At 46.2% G+C, this 12,064-nt stretch overlaps 1 protein-coding gene across 9 annotated transcripts in view; it reads left to right on the top strand.

The window, feature by feature from the left end:
• The window catches only part of LOC147454114 (ABC transporter A family member 7-like), a 177,554-nt gene that overhangs the window by 140,193 nt on the left and 25,297 nt on the right, over positions 1-12,064 (top strand). For 8 of the 9 annotated variants that reach the window (XM_086516108.1, XM_086516112.1, XM_086516107.1 and 5 more), the window contains one exon: positions 4,125-4,230. In XM_086516108.1, coding sequence (XP_086372234.1) covers positions 4,125-4,230 — 106 coding nt within the window. Of the gene's footprint in view, positions 1-4,124; positions 4,241-12,064 lie in introns of all 9 variants that reach the window. The other variant, XR_015188592.1, reaches the window with a different exon arrangement.

Below are 12,064 nucleotides of genomic sequence, written 5' to 3'. Positions count from 1 at the left end.
AGAGAGACCATCCCAACCAGGAGCTCTCCATCGACCCAAATCAAGCAAGCTGGCATACAATTCCGACTCAGTGAAAATAGCTTCCAAGTCTTGAGCCTGCCGCATCAAAAGAATGGGAGTAACATGCGATAGAAACATGTGACGCGCTTGGCGAGCTTCTCTCGTGGGAGAAGAAGGGGCCTCAAAAATCTTGCCATAATGAGAGTGTAGGGCTAGTGCTAGCACTCAGAAAGTGGAGGTCCACTCTTCTGACGATAATTTAACCCTCTGTATAGCTTGAGACTGCCTCGAGTGATGCAAATGCTGGAAGAACTGTTTAGAAGCACATCCTTTATCTGCAAAAGCCTGTTGACAAGCTCAAGTCTGCCATTTGGCCAATTTCCTCTCATCATTGTGCCTTAACATAGCGCGAGCAGAAAACAACTTAGTCATTTGAGCCTCAGTAAGAGAAGAATGATTAGCCAAGTGCATTAATCGGCTATAAGCATCCTTTTCTTGATTAACCTGTTCCCTTAATTGTGACAAATAATCCCTGCCATGATCGTGTATAACCTATTGAACACGCATAACAAAACAGAACCAGGCTATGTCCATATCAAAATACATCTGGGAGAGAAAAGGCCGGATGATATTCACAATCATAGCGCGAAAAGGCTCATGCTCGAGATAAGCATTATTGACATGCAAAAGTCTCTTCTTGGGTAGGCGATCATTGACATCAAAAGAGCCAAAACGAAGTTTCAAGCATACGGGAAAATGATCCAAGAGACACAGAGCATAATCAATCCTCATCTCGTATACAAAGTCATCGTACTGTTGCATGTGAAAAAGATACCAGCGATCCAGCCGAGCGCGATACATAGATTGGGCATTGTGTTGAAAAGTGAATCTTGGATCAGTCGCATGCAAAAAGGGCCACAAATCAAGCCCATTACAGGTCGACATAAATTGGTCCCATGATTGCCGTTCCATATGAAGCATGTGAGAATGGCCAATAGTATTATCTGCAAGGTTTGGTGCATTATTAAAATCCCCGCAGAGAAAGGCATAAGAACGCCAATAATAAGAAGAGATAGCACGTCACAACCGTGCCCTATCTGCAGAAGCTGTGTATGCATATAATCCTCCAAATTCGAAAACTTTCCCATTAACAATACATTGGATGACCATCCATCTCCCAGCTGGGTCATTAAAAACCAAGGTCGGGAAGAGTTCATGTCGAACAAGCATAAGCACTCCAGAATGGCCAACTGATCCTGCATAAGCTATCCAGTAACCCGCAAAATAAGAAATCTGTCATGCAAATTGGTGCTGATTATGCTCTTGAAGAACCACAATGTCCACTTTACATGTATGTACATAGTGCTAGGTAAGCCGCCACTTGTCGTGATTACATAACCCACGCACATTATAAGAGATGCAATTCAAAGAACTATGCATTCTATATGGTATATACATTGGGCGACGAAACAGTAAAAGAAGGGGGGGGGGGGGGGGGGGGGGGGGGGGGGGGAAGAAACCTCAAGTACCGCCGTAGGTGCCTGAGAAGGTGGGTCAAGACATGGACCTGGATGATTGAAAATAAAGGCACCTTGCGATAAAGAAGCTTCTCCTGTAACAACTTCCTTGTAAGAGCGAACCACCTTGTCCCAAGCTTGAGCCAAAGAAGTGTTGTCATTACAAGGGAGTTTTTTCTGAGCAACATTCTTCAAAGGAGGCACATAATTAGGAGAAGATGCCAGAACACGAGCTGTAGCAGCTTTGGCGGGTTTCTTGGGCACTATCCAAGTTTGAGAGGTCAAAACTTGCTCTTTTCCTTTATCTTTAATATTTGGAGAAGCAGAAAGTGTAGACAATTGTAATTGTTTCCCCTTGCCTTTAATCGCCCCAGCTGTCGGGGAGGAGGTTGAAACTCCTTTGGTTTGAATCTCAGTAGAATATTTCGGAGGCGAGCAAGGTTGAGGAGCAGGGACGGATGAAGAAGGTGGTTGCAGATTTGGTTCCGGACATTTTGACTGCATATGACCAAATTTGCCACAGTGGAAGCAAGAATTTGCAAACTTGCCCCATTTAAGCTTAAATGGACGCTTTCCAACCACTACATCCCCAGAATCGATCGAAATACCTGTTGGTGTGGGGATATCCGTGTCCCACAGAATACAAAAATGGTTTGTGTTTGCGTCCAGCTTAGGAGGGCAAATGACTTTGCCTAACTGAGCAGCCAACAACGGAAGAAAATGACTCCAAGGGCGAGGACAGGCGACCACCTCAACCCAAATGGGACACTTGTGACGAATGAGACTCTGATAGTCTTTGGTAAGAGCCCAAGGCAGCACATGAGTCATCTGCGTATTGAAAAAGAGAGGAGACAGTTCAAGCAGAGCATCCCGAGCATCCATGTCGGCCAACAAGACTTCTTAGAATCCTTGCGCGCCAAAGTAAACCCCTCGAACTGCTTGCCGTTTGAGTAGGAAATCAACCCATTGACCTACATCTTGAGCCATAGGCATTTTACCCAGGGAAAAAAAAATCACCGCGTTAAGCATATTGAGCAACAGGATCTATAAGCTCTTGTATAGGGATGCGCACTTCCATGACAAGAGCGGATCCTTCCCAGGCTTGACGTGCATCTTCGAAGTCCTCATGCAAACATTCTTTGATAAGACTCAAAGCATCCATATTCGAAGTTTCCATGGCTTTCCGACACTTATATATACACTGATCAGTTGAATCCATGTGAAGCTCACACACACACACACACTCTTTTTTTGGAAGGTTTTTGAAATATGATTGCTATAGACACAGACAGACACACACAGGCTAGCTGTACAGAAACACTCACACCTCTCTCTCTCAAACAAGACGACAGAGCCCGAAACAGTAAATTACAGCCTACTGTGTATTTTTGCAGGTTTAGGGTTTTAGCCCTAAATGGTCCCTAATACCCCCAAGAGGTTCGGGGACGCGAGGGGACTGCTGTACAGGTGATCTGGCGCATTTTCGGGGCTGAAAACAGAGAATTCAGCATGCTGCAGATTCTCGCCAGGTTTTGCAAAGTGCCCGTATGCGTCGGGAAAGTCATTCAATGCGTGGGAATATTGACTGTGAAGGGTCGTAGTATAGTTATGCTGCCGAAATCGGGCCGGAACAGTTGAAATTCAGCCAAGCTTGTGCGGGGCAGCTTGTAGGGAACCAGAGCGTTTATTCCCTCTTTTAAACAATAAAGAAATACCGAAAGGGGCGCCTAAGTTAGGGGCCAATCTGGTGTCGGTCTACTCATACAGGTGCAATCTACCAGCCTGTATCCCTCTCCCCTTTGTTGTGTCTTGAAAGTACAGGTAAAGTGGGCGACAAATTAAATGGGTGAAAGCAAATAAGGATTAAGTCTTAAGTCTACCGCCCTTTTTGAAGTTAACAGGCCGGTTTCACTCTCTCTCTCTCTCTCTCTCTCTCTCTCTCTCTCACACACACACACACACACACACACACACACACACACCTTTCTATCTACATAGACTTTGTAGTCAATGAGATACTTCAACTGACTCTTCGAGGGAAGCGGAGGAGAGACGACACAGGTTCATGGAAGGTTGGTCTCGTATGTATACATTTTAAACCTTGGTCAGGGTCGATTACATAACACTATCTCCCCATTGATGGTTTGACCTGCATTCCTCTTGTGTGCCACCTTGATGTGGGTTGTTTTAGTACATACTACCTGAGATTTGTACTGCTCTATAAAAATAAACCTTTAGTCATCCACATGAACTCTTTATACAGTCTCGTTCTTTAAAAAAAAATGAGAGTACGTATTTGATGGTGTAAGGATAGTGTGTATTTGCATGATTCAGCTGAAGGCTATATTGCTCTTGTAAAGGGATTAGAACTTATTTCTTCTGATAAAGGCCAATTTGGGCTTTTCCTGGATTTATCTAGGGATGTTTCTTGTGAAACCACACAGCTAACTTCTAGCTTCGCTCACAATTAAGACTAAATTTTGTGATATGTCTATTTTACTTTCCTCATTGCTTGTTTCAGTCAGTTCTTGAGTCCCTTTACTAAATTGTAGATTGTGTTTAGTGTATTCAGCTTGTGGATTAATAGACTTTTCACACATATTGCAGGTGGTTTACATGGATGAACCAAGCGCAGGACTTGACCCAGCTTCTAGAAATCTTTTGTGGAATGTGGTGAGGAAGGCCAAGCAAGGACGGGCGATCATTCTCACAAGTAACATGCTGTATTTCTTGTGCTATTTCCATCTCTCTCTCTCTCTCTCTCTCTCTCTCTCTCTCTCTCTCTCTCTCTCTCATTTTGGGGAGGCAGGTGCACACGGCAGCAAAGCAGAAAATGCAGGTGCATGTGAGAGGGCTTGGGAGGCAGCAATAGGGGCGCGACAGTAAACTGAAGCTGCAAGCTCACGCGAGAGGCGAAGGCAGGGCAGCAGTTGGTGGGAGCAAGGCCAGCGCTGTGCAGCAGGTGCGGGAAGGGCATCATCAACTACTCGACATGACAGTTTCTCCTCATTGTTCCCGAGTTTCAGTAGTGAGGAATCAGAAAATTCAGAAATTCAAAATTCAGAGGAGAAAATTCAAAAATTCACAGAAACTGTAGGGCGGGGTAATTTGTATGCGAAATGTATGCTTGATGCGGGAGAAAATGTATGCATAAGTGTGGAAAGTTCAGCTGTGTGTTTAGTGTGGCCGTCTTGTGATGGAGGTCATGAGCGCAAACCCAGCACTTCCCGAGAGCTCTAGCCCCTCCCCCTTGAGTGGTTTGCATGCAATGGCATCACCAGCAATGAAGAAATCAACTTTTATGGCCACCAGCAAGAGGTTAGCAAACATGGAAAAGGAGATGAAGGCGTACAAGACAGAGATGGAAGAGTGGAAGATGGAGAAGGCGGTCTTTCTTCAGTGGAAAATCAGTGAGGCAGAGCTTCGAACTGTGGAGAAAATGGAGCATCGGGCCGAAATTGAAGACCTCAAGAATGAGATTTCAGCCCTCGAGAGAGACCTAGCCGAGGCAAGAGCCAATGGTGGACTAGAAGAGGGAGAAATCCAACCCTCAGTGATAGAAGAACTTAAGGTAATCAAAGAGCAAATGCAAGCCATTAAGGAAGAGGAGAAACAACAGGAAGCAAAAACGTCTTCATGGACAGATATGATAACCAAAACCGATAAGAAAATGGAGGAGCTGAGAAGTGGATTTCGGTCGCAAAGAAGGGCAAAGGCAAGGAGGTATCAATCCCCACTCCCACCATCATCAACATGACACTTGAGGAGGAACAACGAAGACGTATGAAGGCTTTTCATGTGAGGGTTACCGGCCTCAACGATCGAGAGAAAATTGATGAGGAAGTACAAGAGCTCATGGTACTAATGGGGATGCAAAAAGCGACACACACAAGAGCATGGAGAGTTGGTAAGAAAAGTGGAGGCACGGGGGAAACATCGAGAGGAAGAGCTCTCATATTACTCTTCCCCTCTATTGAGGAGAAGGACTTTTTGAGAAGGAGGCCCACTCTCAAAAAGACTGGCATCTTCCTTGGTGACGATCTCACCCTCTCAGCTTACCTACATGTAGGAAGTCATGCCAGAGATTAGGGCCGCAAGAGAAAAAGGGAAGACAGCTTTTTACAGAGAGGACGAGTGGTCATTATGGAGAGACACCCTACATGACAGTGCGAGACCTATGGGACCACACTGAAGATGGCTACTTGGAATTGTAATGGGTCTATGAGGTTGGATGTTGGGGCCTTTGAGGACAATTTTAGAGATAGGGACATTGTATTCTTCTCGGAGACTCACCAAGCGCCTGGACAGGTGATGCCACATGTGGGGGGATATAGATGGGAGACAGCACACATGATTGTCACGAGATCTGAGCATGGGGGTAGAGATTCAGGAGGAGTAGAAGTGCTATTTAGAGAGGAGCTACAGCCACTACTACATATGTACAGAGAGATGAGCATGCTAGATACATGTGGGTGAGGTTGAGAGCTGACACAGGCCGATTTCTATACATTGCCATATGTTACTTCCCTTCCAGCACGTCAGTATATGCTGCATCCAAAGGGCAATCGCCTTTCTCTATACTAGACGATGATATATGGGAGTTTTCTAGGGATGGTGATATCATCCTCCTAGGGGACTTCAATGCCCGAACAGGCAACTCTCAGACAATTTTCTATGACACTTCAGATAAGATGCTTAAAGAGATGGATGTGGGGGAGTTGGGGCCTGACAAACGCTCACATGACAGAGAGAAGATGGAGTATGGGAGATACCTCACAGAGATGACGACTACACATGTGTTAGCCATACTTAACGGCTTACAGCGATTTCCTAGAGCAGTCGGTTTCACATGTTTTCCACACAGACATGGGGCCAGTACAGTGGACTATGTTATGACACAACCGAGCTTTATCCCTTGCATTCAGGATTTCACAGTGGGAGCAAGGCCAGTGGGCATAGCAATAGATCATGCTCTCTTGACACTATCTGTTTCATTCCAGTATAGTATAACCCAGACATGAGGAGGCAGGTCACACACTCGTTATACATTACACCAGAGACTTATTCTGTTTATACAGAGGAGATCTGGGACCGTCTATAGAAAGGCACAGCTGGCACAGCTGGTACAGGCCTCTCAGTGGAGGAGTGCACCACTTTACTAACTGAGACACTGCATGGTTCTACATTAGTGGCATACCCACACACCCAGCCGGGCAGGAGACCACATTTTGGGAGCATGCCCCAGAATAGTTGGTATGATGAGGACTGCAGAGAGATGAGAGCCCAGCTTCAGAGGGATCTTCTTTTAGGATTCATCACTTACAGACAGTCTCGGATTGATTCCCGTCGCCTTGTGTGATGGAAGAAGCGAGCTTACCTGGCTCAGATGGAACGAGAATTATATAAGATGTTCTTGAGTAGCGATTGAGGAGAGGCATGGTGACTCTTTCATGAGCACTCCCCTCCCCAAGTAATTACTTCACCTGATATGTGGGGCCAGTATGCGACATCGTTATAGACGGTTCTTGGACAAGAACCCCTTCCAGACCCTACAGAGCCATGTCCAGCTACGAGCACCTTCTTTATCACTGGGATGGTACAGAGGGCCATTCACAGGATGAGGACCGGGAGGGCATATGATCATGACGGTCTAGTAGCAGAGCACTTTATACATGCTAGGGATATGCTGATGGAGGTTCTTGCAGTGTTGTTCAATCATGCCATGTGTGAGGGGTTACTTGAGACTTGGAGGTTGTCTACTATTGTGCCTATCTTCAAGGCAGGGGACTCTATAGAGCCTGGGAACTACTGCACTATTATGGTTGGACACACATTGACATGGTTGTATGCATCCATTCTTGAGCAGCGCTTGAGTATTTGGGCAGAGGATGAGGGGGTGCGAGCAAAGGGTCAGGCCGGTTTCAGGAGGGGTTTCTCCACTCTTGATCATATTTTGACACTCAGAGCCATCATTGAGGAGGGCAGGTCACATGGGAGATGGATTTATTGTTGCTTTGTAAATTTTCGCAAATCATTTGACATGGTACCGAGAGCTCGATTGATGCGTAGACTACAGGAGATGGGGGTGCCCATAGAGTTGATCTGGGGGATTATGGCTTTGTACAGATCAGTGATGGGACATGTACGCACTCCGGAAGCGGTATCTGAATTAGTTCACTCTTCTATTGGGGTGAAACAGGGCTGCCCATTGTCTCCTACTCTATTTGGTATGTATGTTGATGAGGTGTCTAATTACATTGACAGAGAGGGTGACAGAGGTGGCCAGTTGGTAGGGATGTGGATCCCATTGTTGTTATATGCTGATGATATTGTGTTGATATCTGACTCACCAGAGGGTATGCAGTGACATTTGGATGCACTACACAGTTTTTCAGAGGATAGTGGATTGTGTGTAAACCTTGGTAAAACCAAGGTTATGGTGTTTAGCACCACACCACAGTGGATCAGGAAATCAACACCTACTTTCACACATGGTCAGGAGATTGTGGAGTATACAGATGCGTACACTTACTTGGGGGCAATCTTCACCGGGCTGAGATTTTCTTTGAGAAGAGGAGCAGAGACTAGATTGACTAGAGCTTATGCGGCTTTGGGAGGACTAGAGAGGATGTGTTCGCAAGTTCAGTTTCAGGAACCTAGGACAAAGCTATGGCTCTTTGATACTCTGGTTGCATCTACTATGCTATATGGGTGCAGGTTTGGGGACCTTCTGTAGGCCAGGATGGTTGGAGACGTATGGAGAAGGCCCTTGGTATCTATGATCTCTCGGTTGATTAGAGCCAAGGCGTCCGTACCACATGATATCATTTGAGCAGAGTTAGCTGCCCCCCTATGGAGATTGAGGCGCTTACCAAATCAGTCTCCTATGTACACAGCCTATGGGATACTACCAAATACAGATATGCCAGGCTGGCCTTAGAGTCCTCCAGACAGCTAGCTCTGCAGGGGGATACATCATGCTGGTGTGCACAGATGACATCATGGTTTTAGACACATGGCTTCACCATGGACAGGCTGCCTCCTTTTCAGTACTCTCTACAGGCACCCTTGATGACTCTGACACGGGTGGAGATACTAGAGTCGTTCGTCAGGATCTGATCCAGCTGGACACGAGGAGGACATGGATAGAGCCGGTACAGGAGTTGGCCACGAAGATGACTTTCTATAGAGAGCATCTTCTCCACCTCACAGGGGATGGGTTTGTGATTCGACCTAGCTATATGGACACACATCTTTCTCATGGCTTACGTTGTGCCATTGGACAGATACGCACATCCTCACATCAGCTCTAGATTGAGATTGACAGATTCAGAGGGATACCAGCAGATAGCAGGATATGCCGCTTATGTCATCTAGAGCCAGAGACAGAGTTACATTACATATGTCATTGCACAATGTACTATGAGATACGAGGCCGTTTTCATTGTCTGTTCAGAGAGGGTTTTGGGCCTCTATCTAGGGTCATGAGCTATGAGGATCAGAGATGTCTTGGACTGTATCTACTTCAGTTACACAGGCACAGAGACACTTTACTGAGGAGAGCTGGAGAGAGACGGTCGTAGAGACAAATTACAGATTTCTTTACACTAGATATTGGACCCCCAGAGGAGCAGCTCGAGGAGCAGACACCATTGTAGAGCTCTGCCCGCACTCATACTACCACTACTGGCATTCTCATAGACCAAGCATTGGAGCTAGGGAGATCTAGATGCCCGCGATTGAGGAGAGGAGTTACACAACATCGACGGAGAGTACAGTAGAGGATTCGAGCCATACTCTCTCGACGTCCAGAGTGCAGGTGAGAATGGATCTCCACCATATCTTCCCTCCTTCTTTCATTGTACTACACATTGTATTTTGTTTTAGTTCTTTTTGATTCCGAACATGGTATCAGATTCACTATGTTGTAACGGCTTGGTCTCATAGGTCATTTTGGCCTTTTGAAGACGTTAATATATCATTTCATTTCTCTATGATACAGTGCCACGAGCTAGACTCATACGCAGATTGCAAGACATGGGGGTGCCCACAGAGCTGATCTGGGGGATCTTAGCTGAATACAGGATAATGGTAGGACAGGTACGCACTACTCAGGGCATGTCCGACATGGTTCACTCCACCATTGGGGTGAAGCAGGGTTGTCCCCTATCTCCGACTCTCTTTGGGATATATGTAGATGAGTTTTCAGATTATGTATAGACAGAGGGTGATAGAGGTGCTCAGCTAGCAGGGACATGGATTCCGTTGCTATTATATGCTAATGATATTGTGCTGATCTCAGATTCTCCAGAGGGGATGCAGCGTTATTTGGATGCATTGCATCTATTTGCACGGGACAGTAGATTGTCTGTGAACCTTGGTAAGACCAAGGTATCAAGGTAATGGTGTTTAACACCACGGCGCAGTGGGTAAGGAGGTTTGCCCCCACTTTTACATATGGTCAAGAGACTGTAGAGTATGCAGATACATACACTTATCTTGAGGCGGTTTTCAGTGGTCCAGTATTTTCCCTGAGGCGTGCAACAGATACGCGATTGACCAGAGCCTATGCAGCATTGGGGAGACTTGAGCAGGTTCAATTCCAAGAACCTCGGACAAAGCTTTGGCTCTTTGACACTCTGGTCACTTCGGCCATGCTGTACGGAGTGGAGATATGGGGCCCCTCAATTGATCATCATAGCGGAGCTGGCAGTACTGATGGATGGAGATGTATGGAGAAGCCCTTGGTGTCTATGATTTCTCGGATGATTAGGGCCAAGGCCTCAGTACCACATGACATTGTTAGGGCGGAGCTCGCTGCTCCTCCATTGGTAGTGGAGGCACTCACTAGATCAGTTTCATTTATGCATAGCACTTGGGCTCTCCCTAGAGACAGATATGCTCGATTAGCACTAGAGCCTTCGCGACAGCGGGCATTGCAGGGAGATAGATCATGTTGGTATGCAGAGATGGCATCTTGGTTTCAGTTACATGGCTTTAGTATGGATCGGCTTTCCCCATTTCAGTACTCTTTGGATGCACCCTCCATCTCCCTCACTAGGGCAGAGATTACCAGGCTCATCAGACAGGACTTGATTTAGTTGGATACGAAGAGACATGGATACAACCTACACATGAGCTAGGTATGAAGATGACTTTCTATAGAGAGCATCTTCTCCAACTCACGGAGGATGGTTTTGTGATCAGACCAGGATACATGGATACTCATCTATCCCACAGGATACGATGTGCTATTGGTCAGATACGCACATCCTCACATCAGCTAGAGATTGAGACAGGCAGATTTAGAGGAGTACCCGCTGAGTCCAAAATTTGTTAGGTGTGTCTGATAGAGCCAGAGATAGAGCTACATTACATATGTCGCTGCCTAGTATACTATGAGATACGAGGCCGCTTTCACTGTCTATTCAAAGCGGGTTTTGGGCCACTTTCTAGAGTCATGAGATACCAGGATCAGAGATGCCTCGGATTATACTTACTGGAGATTCGCAAACACAGAGAGGACCTCTTCAAGAGGGGCACAATGAGAGAGATCCAGCGACAGCAGAAGATTACAGATTTCTTTTAGTCACAGACAGAGGAGTTCGAGCAGTCCCCACAACATAACAACACCAGAGGCATACTGCTTGATCGGGAAATAGAGTTGAGGCGGTCCCGTCGCCCACGGATGAGGGGGCCCTCTCGACATCAACGCAGATTGCGACAGAGGATCCATACCATATTGGTGCGACATAGGAGCCGTCCTGACAGAGTGCCCACCTTGGAGGACATTGAATCTCTATAGCCTTTTGGATACTGATGTATATGTATATGATGCCTCCACTGTCAGAGAGCTTCACCCTTTGTATTTCCTTTGTATCAGCTTTCACCCCACCCCTACCCACTATTTTCTTTTCAGTTCTTTGTACTTTTTGAACCCAGACCTGGTATTAGATTCACCACATGCAACCGTTTGGTCTCATAGGTCATTTTGGCCTTTTAAAGACGTTAATATTATATTTCATTTCATTTCATCTCTCTCTCTCTCTCTCTCTCTCAACCTGCAGGCCATCACGTCACGTCAACCCCCCCCCCCCCCCCTTGCGTCAACCTGTAGCAGGCCACCCTAGCGTCAACCTACAGCAACCCGTCACATGCACCAGCGCACTGCCCATCACCTGGACCAGCACAATCTGTTGCCCCTGCCCTTCATACTCACCTGCACCATTCTTGCTGCTGCCCATTGCTCCCGTCACCTGCACATTTCACCCCCATCACACCCAACCATAGTCTTTACACACAGCAGCAACAGAAAACACCTTCATTGCACAATATTCATATAGTCTGTCATCACACACACACCTGCATTGAATCATTACTACATAGTTCTGCACATTGCACTTTATTAACAGAAACAACCCAAAAAAAAAAAAAAACACACCAGGAACGTACAGATTGTCAGCCAAAACCAAACAGCAGGATCAGGTTACAGATCTTTAGACCTATCACATTTTCAGCAGGCATAGAATTTCCAGAATTGCCTCTCT

This window comes from Adiantum capillus-veneris, chromosome 7 (assembly GCF_014529385.1).
Source record: "Adiantum capillus-veneris isolate H3 chromosome 7, ASM1452938v2, whole genome shotgun sequence".
Classification (NCBI taxonomy): domain Eukaryota; kingdom Viridiplantae; phylum Streptophyta; class Polypodiopsida; order Polypodiales; family Pteridaceae; genus Adiantum; species Adiantum capillus-veneris.
Note: the sequence above shows the minus strand (reverse complement) of the source record. Positions and strands in the feature narration are given on the sequence as shown.